Here is a 22,011-nt window from a genome sequence, read left to right as displayed (position 1 = left end):
CAACCCCCCATCGGAATTTACTTTTAGGCCGCCTCCAGCAAGGCATTCCACTACTGTCAATCATTTCATCTGGTAACCCAATCAAGGACTGGCAAATCTTACTAACACAGGACAGCCAATTCTGAATGCGTGTTGGAGTTGAAATTTTAATTTAACTCTCTCAGTTGGAGTCCCAACATTCTACCACTGCCAAGGTGCCTCATTTTTAAATGAAACACGCAATTTAAATCTTGGAATCACATCTTTGAAACATTTATCATCAATAGAAAAGAAATAGTTGAGATTTTTAAAGTTCCAAATTTCTCAGTGTTTAACGCAGGATTTCTAGATACTCTTGAAGTTGAGAAAGTAGGTTATTCTGGGTTAAAACATTATTTCTTCTCTATTCAGCGTACTATAAACTTTCATATATTGCTGATATATGATTCTAGCTTTCTTAAATTACTTACACCATGTGAAGCATAGTTCACTTCAAAGCATTTCCAGATCATAAATACTGAAGCAACAACACCTACCTATGCTTTTTTTTGCAGTATACCAGCAAGTTATCAAAGAGGAAGAAAACTCGTTCCTGGATGTTCCCAGCTGAAATTTTCAGTAAAATCCCTTGCATCAGCATTTCAGTACATGAATCTGTTATGTTGGATCCCTAAAAAAAACACAAAGTAAAATAATAATAATTCTCGGCAGCTCTATAAGTCTACTGAAAATGTACTTCTTCTGTAATGGCTGCATTTCCAAAACAAATAAATCTCCACCTTTATTTACCAAATCATGTATCTTTTACTTTTAAATAAAACTTAATGCAGGCAAATTTCCAAGGAGATTCTCTCGCTGCTCTGCCGTAACTTTGGCAAAAAAGCCAGGGAAATCCCGGAAAAATAGTGTCGACCACATTTGTACCATTTTTCCAGGGTTTCTGCGGCGGACCAACCAGAGAATCGCCACAGAAATTCACCCCCAAAATGTATAATTAACAACTTACCATGTCCTTTAAGTTACATGTAAAAAGAGCAAATTGAGAAATAGTGATCAGAAAGCTTGCTCCGTTTCATCTTTTCTTTCTTATTTACATAGGAAAGCAGTAAATTGGATTTTGATGGGTGCACACTGTATATTCACCATTGCAATTTCTTTATATCTCAGTGTACAATTGATTATGACACTTCAATCCATTTTAGCAAACAAGATTCATAATCTTTAACCACCAGCTGTTGGGGAGGATGAAAATAAAAACTTTTCTTTCCCCTCATACATTCACTTCAAGAATATTATTAATATTGAATTATGGTTACTTTATTAACTGTTGTCAGGTTTCCAAGCATTTCATTACAGTGTAATTTCAATTTAAATCCAGCTTTTACTCACTGAAAAGTACCAGTTGATCTCCTGTGGCATCTTTAAAAAGGGAAAAGATGGTGGGAGTTAAATTCGATAACCCCGAATCCGGGCGCGGGGATCGCGGTGCGCTGTTAACCTGCGCCCGGTCATTCCGATGCAGGCAGCATGTGAGATTCGTGCTGCCAGATCATCTCCATGATTTCTGCGTGCAGCCAGCGCTACCTGCGCTATTGAGTGGCTGCACGCACCAGCAGGGGGCCCGATATGGGGCGTGGCCAGCACTACTTAAAGGGGAGGTGCACTGTCAGTGCAATTGGTGGAGGAGGACAAGTGGAATGGCTGGACCTGCAAGAGAGCATGCACTGAGGTTCTCCGATGACGACTGGAAGCCTTGGTGGACGCACGGAGGGCCATCCTGTACCCGCAGGGTGCCAGGAGACCCTCCAGACACCAGATGCGGAGGCAGTGGCCCTGGAGGTGAATGCCAGGAGCAGTGCCCCACGCACGTGGATACAGTGCAGGACAAAGCTCAATGATTTGACACAAGTGGTCAAGGTGAAATCAATGCAAGTGTCAAGCAGCACATCCTACCAAGTGCACCACTGCTCCATGCACGACACCTTCCATCACCCACCAACAAACACTTCCCATCTGTACGCAATGCTGCACTTCGGGTGCTGCATCTCACCCTCACATAGTACCACTCTTGCAATCCACACACTCACAACTCACAGGTCATACACACTGGTAGCTATTCGACCATGACTGACGCATCACCCAAACATCTTGCAGGACACTCACTGACACATTTCTCTCTGTCTTGCAGGAGAAGGGGGCGCATAACAGCCAGCAGCAGCAGAGAATGGACGGAGGACAGGAACGCTTACACATCCTCACCTTCATGGAGGAGACCGTGCTGGGGAATCATTGGACTGGCTGTCACTGTGGCTGTGGCCACTGGCGGCATTGGAGGTATCAAAGATGAGGGTCTCTGCATACCTAATCCTCCTTCTCATTTCTCATATCTCCCTCATCCCACAATCTTTTTGATTCATGTGCTGCTAGTGGTGTCAGCACGCATGTCTTACTTGCTCCTCTCCCCGCTCCACAATTCAACCTGTCTCCCTTTGCCATTGCGGATACCCAATAACTGGAGCCGGCACCGTTCAAGGAGGAGGAGGAGGCAGAAGACTCTGAAGCTGCACCGTCACTTGATCTGACATTCGCATCCACCAGCTCAGATACTGACGGTGCGCGTCCTTTCGAGGCTAGGTTAGAGGAGGGATCTGCACATGGTGAGACACCGGATAAAAGTGCGCAGCAGCCGGCGTTGGGGGGAACCGATACTACAGGTGCCAGCTCGCCGTAGGGTGAGGTCGCACACTAGTTCTGCTGCCGATGAGTCAGATGGTGACTTTGATGGGCCAGGCTACAGAAGGTGGCTGATGGGCATACACAACCAAATGCTTGGTGCACTGGAAAGCGTGCGAGAAAGCCTGCGCACAATGTCAAGGGGCATGGAGGAGTCCAGCTCCAACTTGGCACAGGGCCTTGTGCAGAGCTTGGAGCCCACCCTTTCCCACATTGAACGGGTGGTCACCTCCATCAGCAAACCTGTGGAACCCACCATGATGCAGCACCTGATGACCGATGTCACAGCTTCTATTGTAGTACAAACAGCTGCCATCCAAGATCTGCATGCTTCATTTGGAGCTCAGACTGTTATGTTGGAAGCTGAGACTGCTGCTATCGTGGCTCTGGGTAACTCTGTGGAACAGGGCTTCCACGGCATCACAGCACTCCAGCAATCTGTTCTCCAGCTTATCACCAGGATTGCTGAGGTGCCATGCGAGTGGCAGTGGTGCCATGGCTGTCCTCTCTCAGGATGACAGCCTTCCTGCTCCCACCCCAGCAACTCCGCCCAGTGCCCTTGCTGTTGCCTGTCGGCCAGCCAGGCCAGCCTGCTGCAGCCCAGGCCAAGATGGTGCAGTCTGAAGCCAGGCCCTCCCGGCCCAGAGCTGCTTGAGGTCGTCCTCCCAAGGCCATCTGCACGCTCCTCAATTGAAGGTCAGCAGCCTTCCACCACCCATTCTCCAGCCACTGGGGAAGCACCTCGTGGGGGCACTAGGAAAGGAAAAGGCACACGAAAGACAGGCACTAAGGGACTGCACAAGGGTGAATAGTGTAATGTTGGATACATGATTTCATGCTTAAGTTCAAAATTTGTATTTGAATTCACATTTGGTGGTGATTTTTATTTATGCGATGAGCTGCAGGAGGATACAAAATATAATCAGAAGGAGGACAATTTGATGGTCATGTGGGAGAGGAAAGGTGAGGAGTGTAGGACTGTTGGTGACTCAGGAGGTATTGTTGAGGTTACTGATATCATTCATGAGTAAGGTGAGCACACAGAGCCCTAGCAGGCCACCCATGGTTGCCAGAAATCTTGTTCAGCAAACTGTTGTAAATGCCACCAACAGTGATCCAGGACCTGCCAGACCACTCTCTATTTCCTATTGCAACTCTCTCCAAGTATAGGTAGCTTCAACAAACATACAAATGAATCAGCGGCCAGAAGTAATAATCTAGCAAATAACCTGCAACACCTGCATGATCCCTTTAAATAGCGCTGGTGCGGGGTCCTCCAGGCTGTCTAAGACATGTTCAGCTGTGCGTTGGCTGGAGCGTTGAGTTCCAAAATCGCACCTGTCCCTTTAAATCAGCGTTGCACACAGATCTAATGCATATTCTCCCTACTTTACATGCTGCTGGCGTTCGTTATCTGCGCATGCTCAAACGCCTTTACCAAGATGGAGTCCAGCGCATGTCATGCTAGAAGTGCGCGCGCGCATTCCAGATGCCATTTTGGGTCCTTAGGAGGCCATGTAGCATCTACAAAACGGGTGTTACACGGCCCAATCTATAGCCCGATATCTCTACTTTTTCTACATTCTTTAATTTTTGCAGTTACTCTGTCTTTCTATTTGCCTTCCACTCTCTCTCTTCCCCTTGTGGTGTCTGTGTCTTTCAGTTTATCCCCAGCTCTTTTTCTCACTAGTTCTCTCTCATTCTTTCTTTAAGTCTCCCATCCTTTATATCTCTTCTGTGTATCTCCCAGTGGCTTTTACAGATGTTCCTTTACTAGTGTACTCAATTTCCATCTCTTACCTTTTTTTTTTAAAAGAGGCCAGGGTACACAACAAGAAGCATCTACCAAATTAAAGATGAGTATTGGGACAGGGCAGGCAAAAACTGTCAGAGGCAACACAACCCAAGTAGGTCAAAAATAAGATTGGTCTAAGAGTGGAACAGAATGAGCCATGAAGGCTGGGGAGACTCCAGCCGAGAGGCACTTGGAGCTTCAGCCAAGAAGAAACAGGTGGTTGTGAGCTGGCACATGGAACAGAGTGGGCAGAGGGTGCTGCATCCTGGAAAGGATTAGGGGTTCTTGGGCCTGGGAGTAATAGGGATAATAAGAGACCGAGAGAACTCCCAAGTGGCTCCAGCACTTGTGCAGGAGATAGGGTTGGGTGTGGGAGTACTCACAGCGTAGATTGTGAATTTAACATTCAAGAGGCTGGGGTTCTGAAAGGAAGGTGCTTCTGTTTGAAAGCACAAGGGAGAGTGTGAGGCCAGGAGGTACTTTTGAAGGTGGTTGAGAGCACAGGGGGGTTGAGATCTCTTTTGTTACTTCTCAACTGTTGATCACCTGTTCTTATGATGTATGATCCCAGCTTGTCATATCAGGCCAGAACAAGACATCTCTTGCTAATGTTTTGGATTTTTCAATTCCTTGGTAGCTTTGATGTATTTTTATCCAACATAAATTTTGTTAGGCTGCCAGTCACAGCAGAGTTGTGACTTTTGAAGACAAGTCCCTCTTTAATAGTCAATTCATCTCAAAAGTCCTAATAATGTTGTAGGTCAGAATCAACTTCAGGTTATTTGTCTGGAAATCCTTCCAAGTTCAGGAATTTCAACTTTTCTAATGGCTTGTCTTTCTCAGTTTCTAATATATTCTCATATAGCCTTGATTATATCAGGAGACAGGATATCCTGCACAAAGTTATTTTTTCATCTTTGCTATCTATGCTGTCCATGCTATGGAATGGTACTTCTGTAATGATAGTGCATCCATTCCTGAATACTAATCTTTGGTCATGGCGTGGTATTTCAGCACTGGAGTTTCTGTCATCAGGTACAGTGCTCTTGAAAATTCCCATCATGTCCATCAGTCCAATGACATGCTACGTCTTTTTCAAATGGTTTTCTTAGCAGTTTTGTTTTGTCTGAAAAATTAGGCAGGAACTTGCCTAAGCAGGTTACCATGCCAGGATACTGTTCCAAGTCTTATTTTGTTGCTTGTTTTTTGATGTGTTTGATTGCTTCCACCTTTTGGCATCAACCTTGAGTTCTTCTGCTGTAAATGTAACTATAACTGACTTCTTGCACTTTGAATTTGCACTTATTCCAATTCAGCTTCACACTGTGTTTACTTACTCACTGTAGGACTATTTCCAACCTTTTATATGTTCCTGTTCATTCTCTCTCCAAATCAGGATATCATCTAATAATAATTTCCACTCCTTTAATGTCATCTAGCCTCTGTAATATCACATAAAGGGCACACTAGTATATGCATATCTGCCAAAAGGATCATTAAAGGTGCAAGACTTTGACAAGGCTTCATCAAATTCTACATAGCAGTTGCCATAATTTCCATCAAGAGTGCTAAAGATTTTGCTGTTAACCATGACATTACTTCCTCGATGGTCCATTTTGCATAATGTTCTCTTTCTATAGTTTTATTTAAATCTTTACAGTCAAGGCATATTTTCACTCATTCACTGTTTGGCTTGATTACTATACTGCTGCTGCACTGGCTTGGTTCTTTCATTTCCTTTATTACATAAAAGTTGTCAGCCTTGGCTCAGTAATAGCACTCTCACCTCTGAGTCAGAAAATCATGGGTTCAAGCCCCGCTCCAGAGTCTTGAGCACATAATTTAGGCTGACACTTCAGTGCACTAATGAGGGAGTGCTGCACTGTCAGAGGTGCCATCATTCGAATGAGAAATGAAATCCCTTCTGTCCTCTCAGGTGGACAGTAAAAGATCCCAAGGTACATTTCAAAGAAGAGCAGGGGAGTTCTTGTGTCCTGGCCAACAATTTCCCCCTCAACAAACACCACCAAAAACAGATTGTCTGGTTTTTATCGCTTTGCTGTTTGTGGGACTTTGCTATGTGCAAATTCGCTGCCACACTTCCCTGCATTACAACAGAGAATACACTTCAAAAGTACTTCATTAGCTGTGAAACACTGTACAAAGTAGGCATTTTCCGAGAAATCTGAAGGAAAACTGTAACTTGGTGATATCTTACATTGCTCTGATTTGAAATATCTCTCGAATAGATACTTTATATGGAAACAATGGGAAAAAAGATTTTGGAGCCAACTTCCCCCCCGTTTGCCCTAGAGTAAATTGGATGGTACCCTTTTTGTATGCATCTGGCTTGGCCTCGGCTGAACCCAGCCAATTTCCCAGGTTCGGCTAATTCTAACTATTGGACAAGTGCCCAGCCCAACCACTGCCTCAGAATCAACACTTGCTCCAAATCAGTGGGAGGGAACACCAGGCCTCAAACGCCTGTAGCAGTATAAATTCCAGGTAGATTTCTGGCCTGCTGGCAGCTGTCAGAAACTGCAGCCAAATTGCCTCCATTCCCACAACACAGCCCTGCTGCACCAAAGAACTTAATAAAAAAGACTTGCCTGAGTATGGAGGAGGTTGCTGCCTGGACTTTTACAGATTATCCAATCTGAAGGGCAGTCCCTAACACTCAGTTTCGATGGACATTCTTCATTCCTGGTGTTCACCCGGTGGAATGCCTGGAAAATTATGTGGGAGGCATTATTACGGCACTCCCACGTCATATGCGTATGATTTGAGTGCTCCCGCCAGTTTCAGCTGGGAGCTTCCCATTCCCATGCATTGCCCCCCAGGAGATACAGGTTATTCTCAACTAGGGAGGCGACTAACAATACAAATCTCCACTCCTCTTTCCTTTCCCTAATGCTCTGGCAAGTCACGTACTAAGCAGAGGAAAATTGGCCTCTATATCTTTAATAAAACACCAGAATCTTCTATGCTATTGGAATTGATTCCTTTGTCATCAAAGGTACACAATCCTCCTCAGGCTGCATAGTCTACTTTTCTGTTTCGGAAGATCTTCTCCCTGGTAACACTTTACACATTGAGGCAGTCCTTACAATTCTATTTCATTTGAGACACTACATTTATATTAATTCAAATGCAAATTAGATAGATTTCTTTCAGAAAATAACATTATGGGATACAATATATGAGTAATTTGAGAGATAACATGTGATAAGTGTAACATACTTGGGAGGAACAGGTGACGTTGGACCTATGATTCCCAAAGCTCTCCACCATTGGGGCTTTCCTCGCATCATGTCTGGGTCTGTTGTAGACTAATTGATAGAGATTGATTGCTATAATTAGTCAACAACTCCATTATCGTTGTATTATGCGACTACCAGGATGGTTGAAGGCGAATTAGATGGACCGTGGTCTTTTATCGTCTAGCAATTCCTATATTCACACCTGTTTCTTGTAGACAGCATGATACTGTGTCAGAGTAGTACCATGCCTTCAACAACCACAGACAATCGTTCACCATTTCAGGGTTCCTTTAATGAGCGACTCAGCTTCAACCTTTCTGAGATGTAGTTTGTGCTTTTATTTGTTCTGAGATTTTTACGCCTCAATTGAAAGCAGAAATAGCTTCAGATTCATTCAGAAATATCAAGAGACTAATTTTTGTGCCATTAAGCTGATTAATTTCCATGAACTCAGCTTCTATTTAATTATACAACTTAATTTAACACTGGAAGATTTCCAACTACAGCAACAGCAGAAAACTCCCATTGTCGTTTTGGAGGTAAATGAGCAGGTATAGTGCCATTTCCCAACAGAAAGCCAAAATCTGGACCTAAAGTTTTAAAAGTAACCCTATGCCCCATTGGGGAACATTAATTCAAAAAACTATTCACAAAGTCATGTGTTGGGTGACATCCCATCTGTGTTATCAGATCTTGGTAAGTTGCTTGAAGAATATAATTAAGGTGAAGGGAGAAAAATTAAATGATAACATTAAATGATGTGTGTAATATTGTGATGCATGGTATAAGCATGTAAACCTGTGACGTAATGTATGGTATAAGTGTGTAAAACAGTGATGAAATGTAAGGCACAAGTGATACTCGATGTGTATAATATAGTTGTTTAGTACTATAAAATATGTATGATAAGTGTCCAATACTGTATATGTATAATACAAGTGTGTTATACTGTGATGATGTGTTTGATACAAGTGTGTAACACCTCATGTGTATGGTATAAATGTATAATGCCGTGATATGTATAGTATGTGTGTAACACTATGGTGACATAAGTACTAGCACATATAGTATTTTATTGCCTCCTGAGAACATCCTGAAGCACTTCATAACCAATAAATTATTTTGGCAGCCAACTGGGCACAATGAGGTCCCACAAACAGCAAATAAAAAGCAGAAAGAACTTACATTTACTTAGCAACTTTCACATCCTTAGGACGTTCCTCCCAAAACACATCACAGCCAGTTAATTACTTTTGAAGGCACTGTTGGTTTATAGGCAATGTGGCAACTCATTTGCACACAGCAAGGTCCCAAAAACAGCAATGGGATTAATGACCAGTTCATTTGTTTGTGGTGGTGTTGATCAAGGAATAAGTGTTGGCCAGGAGTCCAAAAGAACTCCTTTGCTCTTCTTCAAATAGTGCCATGGAGTCTTTTGCAACAACAACAAAAACAACTTACATTTATATAGCACCTTTAATGTAGTAAAACCTTCCAAAGCTTCATAGGAGCATCATCAAACAACATTTGACACCGAGCAACATCATGAGATGTTAGAACAGGTGGTCACAGAGGTAGGTTTTAAGGAGCATCTTAAAGAAGAGAGCGGCAGAGAGCTTAGGGAGGGAATTCCAGAGCTTAGGGCCTAGGCAGCTGAAGGCACAGCCGCCAACGGTGGAATGATTAAAATCAGGGATGCGTAAGAGGCAAAAATTGGAGGAGTGTAGAGATCTCAGAGGGTTGTAGAACTGAAGGATGTTACAGAGATAGAGAGGGGGCGAGAACATGGAGGGATTTGAAAACAAGGATGAGAATTTTAAAATCGAGGCGTTGCTGGACCCGGAGCCAACGTAGGTGAGCGAGCACAGGGGTAATAGGTGAACGGGACTTGGTGCGAGTTAGGATAAGGAAAGCAGAGTTTTTCCTGAGATGGCGGGATTGTCGTATGAGGACAGATTGAGTGTTCTCTAGAGTTTAGAAAAATGAGAGGTGATCTCATTGAAACATACAAAATTCTTACAGGGCTCAACAGGGTGGATGCAGGGAGGATGTTTCCCCTGGCTGGGGAATCTAGAACCAGGGGTCACAGTCTCAGAGTAAGGGGTAGGCCATTTAGGACTGAGATGAGGAGAAATTTCTTCACTCAGAGGGTGGTGAATCTTTGGAATTCTCTATCCCAGAGGGCTGTGGAGGCTCAGTCATTGAGTACATTCAAAACAGAGATCGATAGATTTCTAGATATTAAAGGCATCAAGTGATATGGGGATGGTGCAGGAAAATAGCGTTGAGGTAGAAGATCAGCCATGGTCTTGTTGAAAGACGGAGCAGGATCAAGGGGCCGGATGGCCTACTCCTGCTCCTATTTCTTATAATACCATAAATGACATGTAGGTAATACTATGATGATAGCAGCAATTGTAGAAATAGCAGTAACAATCACGCCTTAGCTACATGACAAGTTTTATTTTCTTTACATAATTGATTATGCTCATCACAGTAACTACTTTTCCCCTCTTGTTTAACTCCACACAGGAACTATAACTATTCTTTGATCCTTTGTTAAGTCTAAAAATAACCAAACTGTTTCCTCACAAGTCCAAGCAATAAGCTAAACATTTCCTTCTGGAAGAAAATCTTAAGCTTTTCCCTTTTGTATTTCAGCTGTTTCACCCAGGACCAGATGTTTATGTTTTTTTAAAGACTATCCATGCCACGACAAAGTTTGGGACTCCATCTAAGAGTTATTATAAAGGTCTGGCAGCAGCCCTGAATAATTTGTTCTGTTTATTCTGACTTCAGAAATGTGTTCCACTTCCTGTCTGGTGAACTTCAGCCAGTTATAATCTCTCTGAAATTAAAGGGCACCCCCTAATAAGTATTTTTGTTTCCACAAGTACATTTATTTCATGGTAACAGATACCTAACTGTATCAAACACTTCAAAATGATTTAATACTTGTTAAGCGAGGGGATGGAAACAGATAATTTTAACAATATTTTAAAGCAACACAAGACACTTTTAGGGGCCGATAATGCGTACTGACACAGTGGCTATGCATCAGGCGTGGGGTGTGTCTGCGCCCAGAAGACTGATTATGTATATCATCACAGAGGGAGAATGCAAGGAGCATTGCTAACTGCTCATCTTTGTAAATGCACAACTATGCTCGTTTTCTTCTGTTTCACTGTGTCATGGTGCCTGAGTTGGCAATTATGTGTCAAATATCAGCACCAAGAACTATGCCAGCACACGGTTCCTTACAGCTGCATATTCACACACTCACAAAAGGTGACGGCTGCCTTGGGCAATTTGGTCAATTGCATCTTCTCTCTCACTATCCTTTTTTATATCTGCTTGTGGGAACAGACAGCATTTGCAGTGGCCTTGACTCCTTCTGAGATGAAGGGTGTGGAGACAAGAGAGAGTGTGGAGGAAGCCTTCCCCTAGGTCAAGACCAGTATCTTTTGCTTTTTGTTGCTTATAACTTTGACGTGATGTGGAGATGCCGGTGATGGACTGGGGTTGACAATTGTAAACAATTTTACAACACCAAGTTATAGTCCAGCAATTTTATTTTAAATTCACAAGCTTTCGGAGACTTCCTCCTTCCTCAGGTAAATGTTCAGGAGCTCCTTGAAGCCTACGCATTTATACATATAGAACAATACATGGTGTTTACAGACTGCCCCTGCAACTGCCCAAAACTTTGCAGAAACAATGGGCATAATTTTAGCACGGAGCTGGGAACCCAGCGTGTGTGTAGATATTCGCGTGGGGAACCCGGAAGTCAAGTGAGTGCATCGCATTCTGTGATTGCAACTCAATTGAAGGTGAGTATCTGTGCTTCCGGGTTTCCCATGTGCCAGGCAGCCAGCCTTTCGAAAGGGAAAGGAGCCGCAAATCGGAGAGGGGGGAGTGAGTGAGGGAGAGATAGATCGGGGGGGGGGGGGGGGGGGGGTGGGGTGGGGGGAGGGGTCCATCAGGTGAAGGGAGGTCCACCATGTCGGAGGGTCCACCATCGGGGATTGTGGCCCACTATCAGGGGTCGGGGTCGACCAATCGCACGCATCTGATCACGCCAGGTGAGCTTGCTGGATCTGGATGAAGCACTCCTGCTCCTCCTGGCCCACAAGCAGTGCATAAAGGCTATAAGTGGGGACTGGACTTCCGGGATTCTGTTGCATGATCATATCCAAATATGCCAACGTTAAACCCGGAAGTGGGCGCGTTGGAGCCGGAATGCGGTCCTGCTCCAAAAACAAACTATTTTTACTGCCCACCTACCCCCAACCCACCCGTTCTTGGGGGTTAAAATTACCCCCAATCAGTTCCTAGGAGATGCAGCAAGAACAGCAATGTGCATTTAACAACGAGGACCCAACTGAAAGGATATGCCTCCCTCGCAGCTCCTATTTTATACTGGCAGTCAGGCTATTGTGCATCGCCGATGCTTCCCTTTTGATGCACTATACACATCAGGTGCATGGTAGGCCTCAGCTTTCTGCACTCATTAATACATGTAACTGATGCATAATTCACAGCAATTCTTCAGGTACCTGCCATTGCATTGTCAGCCCTATAATTTTAAAAGAGCACATGTGCAATTAGCACTTATTTTTCAGCATGCTGTATAAATAAACAATGCCATATAGCCTGTACATACAGTACTGTCTATATCAGAATTATTTCATTAAATCAGGTTTCACAGTTTATTGTGACACCAGTACCTCCCTCCTGCTGACTCTGAAATGGGGCAAGTTACTCTACAGTCAATGCAGTACGAAGAAAGAGGCAAACTATATCACTTTTCACATAAAGTCACAAAATGTAGCCTTTCACTTATCTATCTGCCAAAAGCACAAAATAACAATGAATTATTATATATATATATATATATATATATATATATATATATAATCACTTGACAGATCTGTAGCTATATGGAGCTTTGGCAACCACCTTCTAAAGTATTCTTTTAGCAATTATAGGTGGACTCCAACAGCAGTAGCTACTCATGTATTAAAAGTGCTTGCAAACACACAATTTGGTTTCTTCCCTTAAATATTTCTGTTTTACTATTTCCAGAAACAATAGTTCCAGAAACAATAATGCTGCCTCTTTTTATATACTTTGCTAATAGTCTGTATAACACCAACTATTGGATTTAATGACTAATGTATGCTAATCACAACAACAACAACAAAAGCTTGCATTTATATAGCACCTTTAACGTAGTAAAACATCCCAAGGCTGGAGCATTATTAGACAAAATTTGACATCGAGCCATATAAGGAGATATTAGGACAGGAGACCAAAAGCTTGGTCAAAGAGGTAGGTTTTAAGGAGCATCTTAAAAGGAGGAGAGAGAAGTAGAGAGGTTTAGGGAGGGAATTCCACAGCTTAGGGCCTAGACAGCTGAAGGCATGGCTGCCAGTGGAGGCGCAAAGGAAATCGGAGATGCACAAGAGGCCAGCATTGGAGGAATGCACAGTTCTTGGAGGGTTGTAGGGCTGATGGAGGTTACAGAGATAGGGTGAAGCAAGGCCATGGAGGGATTTGAACACAAGGATGAGAAGTTTGCTGGATTGAGAGGTCAATGTAGGTCAGCGAGCAAACGGGTTATGGGTGAACAGGACACAGTGTGAGCGAGGATACGGGCAGCAGAACTTTGGACGAGCTGAAGTTTACAAAGGGCAGTTGATGGGAGCCCGGCCGGGAGAGCACTGAAATAGTCAAGTCTGGAGGTAACGAAAGCATACTTGAGGGTTTCAGCAGCAGATGGGCTGAGGCAGGGGCGGAGAAGGGTGATATTATGGAGGTGGAAGTAGGCGGTCTTGGTGATGGAGAGGATATGTGGCCGGAAGCTCAGCACAGAGTTAAATAGGACGTTGGGGTTGCGAACAGTGTGGTTCAGCCAGACACCATGGCCAGGGACAGTGATGGAATCAGTGGCTAGGGAATGGAGTTCATTGTGGGGCACAAGTCAGAAGTGTGATGGAATACTCACCACTTGCCTGGATGGGTGCAGCTGCAACAACACTCAGGACTTGAGACCCTCTAGGACAAAGCAGTTTGCTTGTTCGGCACCCCATCCACCGGCTTAAACATTCACTTCCTCCATCACCATCGTACCATGGCAACATCTAGAAGGACAAGGGCAGCAGGTGCATAATAACACCATCATCCCCAAGTTCCTCTCCATGTCACACACTATCCAGTCTAGGACATACATCGCCGTTGCTTCATTGCCACTAGGTCAAAATCCTGGAACTCACCACCTAACAGCATTGTACGAGTATCTTCACCACACGGACTGCAGCTGTTCCAGATGAAGGCCCACCACCACCTCCTCAAGGGCAACTAGGGATGGGCAACAATGCTGGCCTTGCCAGCAATGTCCATATTCCAAGGATGAAAAAAAATCATCAACATTAAACAACAACTCCCGCTTCCCAACAATCTAATCTATCAATGTTGCTCTCTATTTCAATGTTGTCCAATAGAAATTGCTGAATAGACACGAGTGGCTACAGCAAAACTGTTTCAGCCACATGTACTACTTTTAGTGAAAAACACCCTACGTACACTCACACAATACACGTAAATGTACTTCACATGTGTATTTACTTAACAAACATTTACCACCATTCAGTAGCTCCCAATGCTGCCATGGGCTGGGAGCTCACTCATACTGTGGAAATTAAACTTAACTTCGCAAAATAAGCTGGAGTCACTAACGTTCAGGCAGGTTCTAATACAACACACAAACGCTCAATCAGAAAATCTACCCAATTAGCTTTGATGAATTGTTGGATTAACAAAGCAATAATTTGCAGATATTTCTTTGAATTTGTGCTATTGGCTCATAGTAATATTGAGGCTGCTATGGTATTAAGAGCTATTATATGGTCTTATGAGTTTACCAAATAAGAAAACAGTAGGTCTGAAATTCAACTTTGGTAGGGGCGCAAACCGGGTGATAAAGGATCAGTCACCCATTGTACAATGGCAATGGAAAGGAATACCGAGTGGGTGTATAACGGGCAGCCGATCCACAACTGCTTGCTTTGCATCCGAGCCAAAGTTAAATTTCACTCCCTCGTATTATCAAACATTTATATTATTTAAAGATAATACATTTATTGCACCATTTTCATGGAAATCGGGAATGATTAATGGTCATATTATCAACTAAAAAATGTATAGGCCTGACAAAAGGCCAGATAATGTTGGCAAAGATTTGAGTGTAAAGTAGATAATTTGCAGCTCACATAAGACCATATGCACATAAAATTAATATGCAAAACCTTTATGAGCTGCAAGTGATAACTGTCTTTGGCAGTAGCTGGTTCCTCCCCAATAACTCTGCTACAAATATAAATCGAGGAAAGGAGGTGATTTTTGTTTTTCTCCTCTCCCCTACTAAAAGTAGGTTTGTGGAACTTTGTTGATCGTGATGATCTACGAATGACTTGGCCTAGGAGTCTTTGATATTCTCATTGTTTGTGAAGTGGAAAACATTTTATTTTTAAGTAATAAGACACAGCTTTAAGTCAGAAGCAATCAATCTGTCAGTAGTTATGAAACACATGTAAAAATCAGAGTCATAACAAGTACAACATATCCTACTAATAGAAAATATTAGGAGAGAATACGGAGCATGCTGCAGTTAGATTTTTTGATCCTTGACAGCTGGGAATGATGAGCTAATTGTGTAACTCCAATAAAACTTAACGATAATATAGATCTTTGCCAAAACAAATGTGAATTCTGCATGCAAGATAACACTGGATCTTTAAAAGGTTGGCACATAGTTTATTTTTATTTTTGTCATATGTCAGACATCTTTAAAACTTCAAAAGCTCTAGTCCAGCTAACTTTCAACTAGGAAAACATGTTTTTGAATCTGCTCATAGCATAGCTTTAAGGTTGGAGTAACAAAAGTTTAAACTAGGAACAGTAGCTATACCTCCCATCCTTCTATATGTGACTGCCATTCTTCTAGAATTTCTAGTTTTTCCATTTGTCTCTTGGCTTCATTGATGGTGGAGCATACGGTTTTCATGGCCTGAAGAGCCTCGAGCACTGCTGCATAGTCATTATGCCTCCTTGGAGTCCTCTTCATCAGTTCCTAAATAAATGTAAATGCAGATTTCCTCAAAAAAAAATTCTCAAAATTGTTAACAACTTTCAGTGACTTTCAGTAATGAAAGGAAATGAGATGGTTTTCCTTAAGGAGTTCTTTCTTCATGAAGAAGTGTTTGGTAAACCTTTTTTATTTGCCGAGGTTGAGAAGCCAGCATCATTTCATCACAATGACATTATTAATAAGCAATTTTGTATTTTGACAATTCTTCATGCTTTGTATTAGTAAGCAAATGGAAAAGGTTTATTAAACACTTTTTCATGAATATGAAATTATTGACATCCCACTCTTAGAAATTCCAAAAATACTAATTCATTAATGTTCCAGATTGCATTTTAGAAAAACAGAGACAAAGACAACAACCATCAGCCAGCATTCTTACATTAAAAACTCGTAAAACTAATTCAAACACTCTCACATGTCTCAATATCAAATATAAATAGACACTAGTCCACAAAAATACTTCATTCAACAAAAATATACACTTGCCAAAATAATTAAAGTCTTAAGCAATTCTAAAGTGAGCCTTCATAAAACAATTTGTTGTTCTTTAGAAAGACACATTGCTCCATTTGTTTTTCCTTATTTGTGGAAACTCGACTTTGTTGGTCTTACTTCGCTGAACCACAGTCTAGACAGATGTATCCACGCCAATGTTTAAACTTACTTTTTTCAGTAGAGCTGCATATGCTGCAGATTTAAAAATATCCTAGTAACTATACACAAGAGACTATACTAACAATGCTCCAAAATAACAGTGAAACGGTTACAAAAATGACACCAAATTAAGGAAAGTGTAAAAAAAAAACAAATATTCATGAATTTTTTTGCTAAGGACCAATCCTAGTCTGAATACTACTTCATTCTTTGCATGTGGGAGGGGGAGTAACACAATGACCTATTCAAAAAGACAGTATCTGTCATGTAACAACTTATGATTATTTTAAGTACCTTGAGCAGAAGTGGATACTTGCATATCCTTTGAATGGGAGCCACCAGATATCCTTCAAGTGGAACGTCGGGGTTCTTCTGTCCCGCTAGCAGCATGCAACCCTTGTGTTTCAAGATGCAAAAATGACTAATTGGATCTTATGTATATTGATATTTGCATAGTTTATTAAGCAGTTACGAAACAGTTCTTATACCTGTAAATCACTTGCAAGTGCAATTACTACAAATGCATTAAGTCAAAGGTGATATAGAATATACAAAGTTATCAAAACAATTTTTCTTTCTTTCTAGTCATCCTTCTGCATTTCCATAATTCACACTTTTAACACCACAATATCACAACAGATTCTCAATATTTTTTTTTCACATGAAGGCGACATGTTTTGATGGTTTACAGTCCAGCAATAAGAACTTTAAAACTGTGGTAAATCACAACACAGTGATTAGCTGACACCAAGCTTGGTTTCACATCTCTGAAGATGGTAGAAGGAGGGGTGAACAGGGGAATGCCACAGTTTTGAGATCCTGTAAAAGAACGAATAAGAGTAGGAGTCTGTGTGGTGAGTTTTGATTGAAACACCAGTTAGGATGTAGGAAGGGAGGAAAGTGTGGGACCGCATATTTTCAATTGACAAGAACGGAGAGGTAATGAGGTGAAATGAGATAAGCTGGATGAAACCTGGAAGCACAGTGAGCCATGTGTTAGTGACTACTGATCTGGATTTGAAATGTGGTTAGTGATTGCAATCCTGGTCTGTCAAACAATCATATTAGTCAATACATGAGAAATTGCCCTCTTTGACACAATGGGGGGGAATTATAACCCCCCTCCCGAACATGTAGGACAGTGACGGTGGAGGTGGCGGGGAGGGGTTAAATTGTTAAAAATGGGAAACCCCAACCCTAACCCACCACGAACATGCCTACTTCCGGGGGTGGGTTAGGGATTGCCAAGTAACCCGCTCAAGAGGCGGGTTGGTATTTATAATATGCTAATGAGGCTCTGTGCTTCAGATTTTGTCAGCTATTTGGATTTAACTCCGCTAGCACGAGTTTCCCTGGGATAGGGAAACCCGGTAGCTAAAGAGAGGCAAGAACTGCCAGATCCAGCAGGTAAATGCTTTTCAAGCACTGCTTGTGGGCTAGGAGGAGCAGGAGCGCTTCCCCCAGCACCCCAGACTAACATGCCGTAATCTTCCGACACTCCGCAATCGGCCTAAACCCCCTCCCCGTGAACTCCAGGCGCCCCTGCGATCAGCCAACCCCCCTCCCCTCGTGATCCAATCTCTCCTCCACAAAATCTGATCTACTGTTGTGCAAAGGGCTGAATTACCAGCACAGGTAGCTTAGCTCGCAGATATTATTTGACCAGGATTATGGATTATAGTTGGCAGTATAGATTGAATGGCTAAACTAGTGCATGGCGCAGTGATGTGTGTATGAAAGACAGAATTACAAGAATAGGTTTTCAATGTGTGAGGGATTAATAAATCAAGATTTACTCCAAGGTTTGTGGTGTCAGCAACAAAATAATTAGACTAAATTATTGGCTTGCTGGTTCCCAGTTCCATCACTAGGTTTGATAGGAATGTGTGAACTTTCCTGTCACCCACGAAATCAAAAAAGAGGCACTCTTCGGTGCACCATGTAGGACTGAAAATCTATGGTGCTTCCGGCATACTCCCACTGTAAATTTGGCGGGAGTACACCACAGGGTCAGAAATTAGGCCAAGACCTTGATACCCTGGGTCCTGGCCTTACTGGGAATTCCAAGGACCCTTGTTTTGGTTGAATATCTGCCTTACTGGGAATTCCAAGGACCCTTGTTTTGGTTGAATATCGCACACAGTCTGGACATATCAGGTAGCCGAATGGTGGATTTGGGCCCCATCTGAGATTCCAGACCTGGGTCACAGCCTGGACCCCCAAAGACTCAAGAAAAAAAACCTTTCAATATATTATCAGCCCACTTGCACACGTGTGTGGGGATGCGTCCCTACGGATTTTTAGCCCCAAACTATCTAGGGTTCTGCACGGATGGAAAAAAATCCTTGTACCTGGACCACAATATTAATTAAATTAACTGTTTAAACAATCAATTCACCTTAATATATTAATTGTTTAGATTAATATTTGGAAGAGAAAAAACATTAGTCTTATCTTTGAAGATACAATTGTAATTAATGGAGTCCATTAATGTTCTAAAAAAAAAGCAAAATACTGCAGATGCTGGAAATCTGAAACAAAAATAGAAAACATTGGAGACACTCAGCAGGTTAGCATCCGTTGAGAAAACATGAGTCACTTAACGCTTCAGGTACAAAACCCTTCCAGTAATGTATTACCTTACTTCATAGACAATCCTTTTCTGCTTTTACTGGTCCCCTTCAGTCAACTGCAGTACAAGTGGAGCACTGAATCTAGTACCTATTGTTGCTACAGTTCTGTAGCAGATCACCTGTCAGTTCCACCAGAAAGCTGGCCACGTATGGTTATGTGGGGTTAAATGTGGATCATTTTGCATTCCCGAAAGTACTAGTACATAGCCCATGCTTGGTACACGTGGTAATTGCAATGCCAACAGTAACCTACAAAAATAAGTGACGATTTTAACCCTGCCTGCGCCCGCCCAGTGAAAACTGGGCAGGCAGGCAGTTAAAATCAGCCATGTGACTTACCTGCACCAATCCTATCCACAACCACCCACCTACACTTCCACAGCGCCTTCACTGAAAGTCATATTTATGAGCGAAAGGGAATTACTATTATTTTTAGTGCAGAAAAATGTTTAGTTCTTTTTTGTCTTTAAAGCATTTCGACCAATTGCTTTTCTCAATGATCAAAAAGAAAGAAAAAGTCCTTACCAGCAAAAATGTCCGCACAGTCCGCATTTTATTCAGTTCCAATAGTAGCCTTTGTGCTTTTTCATGATTACTGCAGTACTCATCATAGATAGAAAATCGGTTTTTCTGTGTTTCCAAACAAAAATCACAATAAGCAACGCTTTTGAATTATTGCTTGCTGTTGAAAAATATTTCAGAATATTATGGATAAAATCTCTTAACCATCCCAAATTACAGTAGAACAATTTTGCAGCAGGATCCTATAATGAGCCCTTGCTCAGTGATGAAGGACTTTTTTTTCCAGGAAAATGGCATGGCATTTTTTGTTGTTGGAGGTGATGTAAATAAAACATGCAAGTGATAGAAAAAGTATTCAATTAAGCCTATTAGAGTTTTCTACATATCAAAGCTTTGGGGTGGGGGGTGGGGGCGGGGGTGAGGGTGGTGAACGACTATTCTGCCACTTGAGTAGTTCAAATCCAAGGAGGCATCATCCAAGCTATAACTGATTTTCCAGATGGAAAACAGCAATCTTCTCTTCCATTCAAAGCTGTATTAAATATTTCCCACAGATTTTATCTAAAGTTCCAATACCTACCAAAATGAAATCAGAAATTACATCAGCTGCTTATTTTTATACTTATTTGGGGTTGTTTCCTTAAACTAGTGGATTTCTTCTGGCCTTGCCCATAGAATAACATGTACAAAACATATTTCTTTCAGAGTATATTAGCAATGCTGTAGATATAGGTTTGGGAATCTGCAGCTTCTGAAACTTATGTACCTCCATCTAGGGGTAAAAATGTGACGGTCACAAAACGGGGGTACCCAAATACAGAGTGCGCACAGCAAATTTAATGCATTTATAGATGTACAAAAATGTTGCACATGGAATTTTTGTAGCTTTTTACAGTTACTGGACTAGACCGTGCAATCAATATGTGCTTCATAATTTGATACATGACTTTTTTGGTAGAGAAAATGGAGTAATAACACTATTCATTATTCAAAATAGTTTTACACACAAACATACATACAGAGTAAAACTGGAAACCAGAGAGTTAAAACCATTTTGTCAAGAACCTAAGAAAAGATTGTAATAGTTAGCCCAGCCAGAGCCAGTGATACATACAAACTGAAGAAAGCAGCTTCCTAATTCATGTTGGGCACTAGGTTCAGGCTGCAGGCACTCCTCAATCATACTCAGGAATTCTTTGTGGACTGCAAGAATGTCCTCAATATTAGAAAACAATGTCTGAAAGTAAATATCAAAAATCACATTATGCACAAAGTCAGAGCTGTTGAAAATGATCAAACGTTATTGTCAAATCTATGTCACTTTCCTTGAAACTAGATTTCCATGAAACACAGCCTCCCTTCTCCTTCGACACCCCCACCCCTCCTAACACTGCACATAATTTTCTCTCCTACTTTGCTGAAAGCAATGGCTAATGCTGAGATATGGATCCACGTGCCCCAGCAGCTTTCCAGCACAACACCCAAGTGGTTTTCTTTATGTGCGACCATTGTCCAGGCTTCTTGACCACAGAGGGCACCATTGCTGGGCTGATCTTGTTCACACCCACATCACATTTCTGCACTTTCAGGGAACAATATATGAATAGAAACAGGAACCCTTGGTGATTTTTTTTCAGCTCCCTATCCTAAGGATTTCTAAGGTCATGCCTACAGTCTACACTGCAGCTTCAGCTGAAATGCAGTAGCTCAGCGTGGACTAGGGATTCAACGTCAAGCCTTCTAGATATGCAGGGTTCATGTGGTGCATTCATGGTGGAACAGGCTCGAGGGACTGAATAGCCTTCTCCTGTTCCTATTTATACAGTGCTTACCTTAACGATTTCTTCAGTCACATTCTTGTCAACTCTAGAAGCAGCATGCTGGATCATTCGCTGCAGGAATGCCTGATAAAAATAACATATTTGTGTTACATTATGTTCAGATTGGAGATAGTCTTATAAATGCTTTACTTTCTGTCATGGCAATCCTAAAGGCAGCTGTGTGATTGTGAGGACAGGCAAAGTATACTCTTGGAATGAGGTATATTTTCCTCCATTTATTAATTTAGCAAAACGGATCAGCATAAGTATAAAGTGGTGGACCCACTGTATATTTACATAGAATTTTTAATCTAATGTTAGCAAACAGAAAAATATACCCCATAATATTTCAACTGGTTTCTTTCATCAATCTCCAAAAGAAGCAAACTTATGTTGTTTCATTTAAGAGAAAACCTTGCTCTCAGCAAGCTTCTATTTGGAGTCACCTTTTATCTGTACCCATTCT

The 22,011-nt window shown here is 42.0% G+C and overlaps 1 protein-coding gene across 5 annotated transcripts in view; it reads right to left on the bottom strand.

Annotated features, from left to right (window-relative positions):
* The window catches only part of prex2 (phosphatidylinositol-3,4,5-trisphosphate-dependent Rac exchange factor 2), a 428,462-nt gene that overhangs the window by 318,434 nt on the left and 88,017 nt on the right, over window positions 1–22,011 (bottom strand). For all 5 annotated transcript variants that reach the window (XM_067980312.1, XM_067980313.1, XM_067980315.1 and 2 more), the window contains exons 2-7: window positions 21,558–21,629; window positions 20,840–20,962; window positions 19,729–19,833; window positions 16,865–16,966; window positions 15,737–15,898; window positions 516–649 (exon numbers count right to left, since the gene is read on the bottom strand). In XM_067980312.1, the coding sequence (XP_067836413.1) occupies window positions 516–649; window positions 15,737–15,898; window positions 16,865–16,966; window positions 19,729–19,833; window positions 20,840–20,962; window positions 21,558–21,629 (698 nt within the window). The remainder of the gene's footprint in view (window positions 1–515; window positions 650–15,736; window positions 15,899–16,864; window positions 16,967–19,728; window positions 19,834–20,839; window positions 20,963–21,557; window positions 21,630–22,011) is intronic.

Source organism: Heptranchias perlo, chromosome 3 (genome assembly GCF_035084215.1).
Source record: "Heptranchias perlo isolate sHepPer1 chromosome 3, sHepPer1.hap1, whole genome shotgun sequence".
NCBI classification, from domain to species: Eukaryota; Metazoa; Chordata; class Chondrichthyes; order Hexanchiformes; family Hexanchidae; genus Heptranchias; species Heptranchias perlo.
This window is presented reverse-complemented; position numbering and strand designations above follow the sequence as displayed.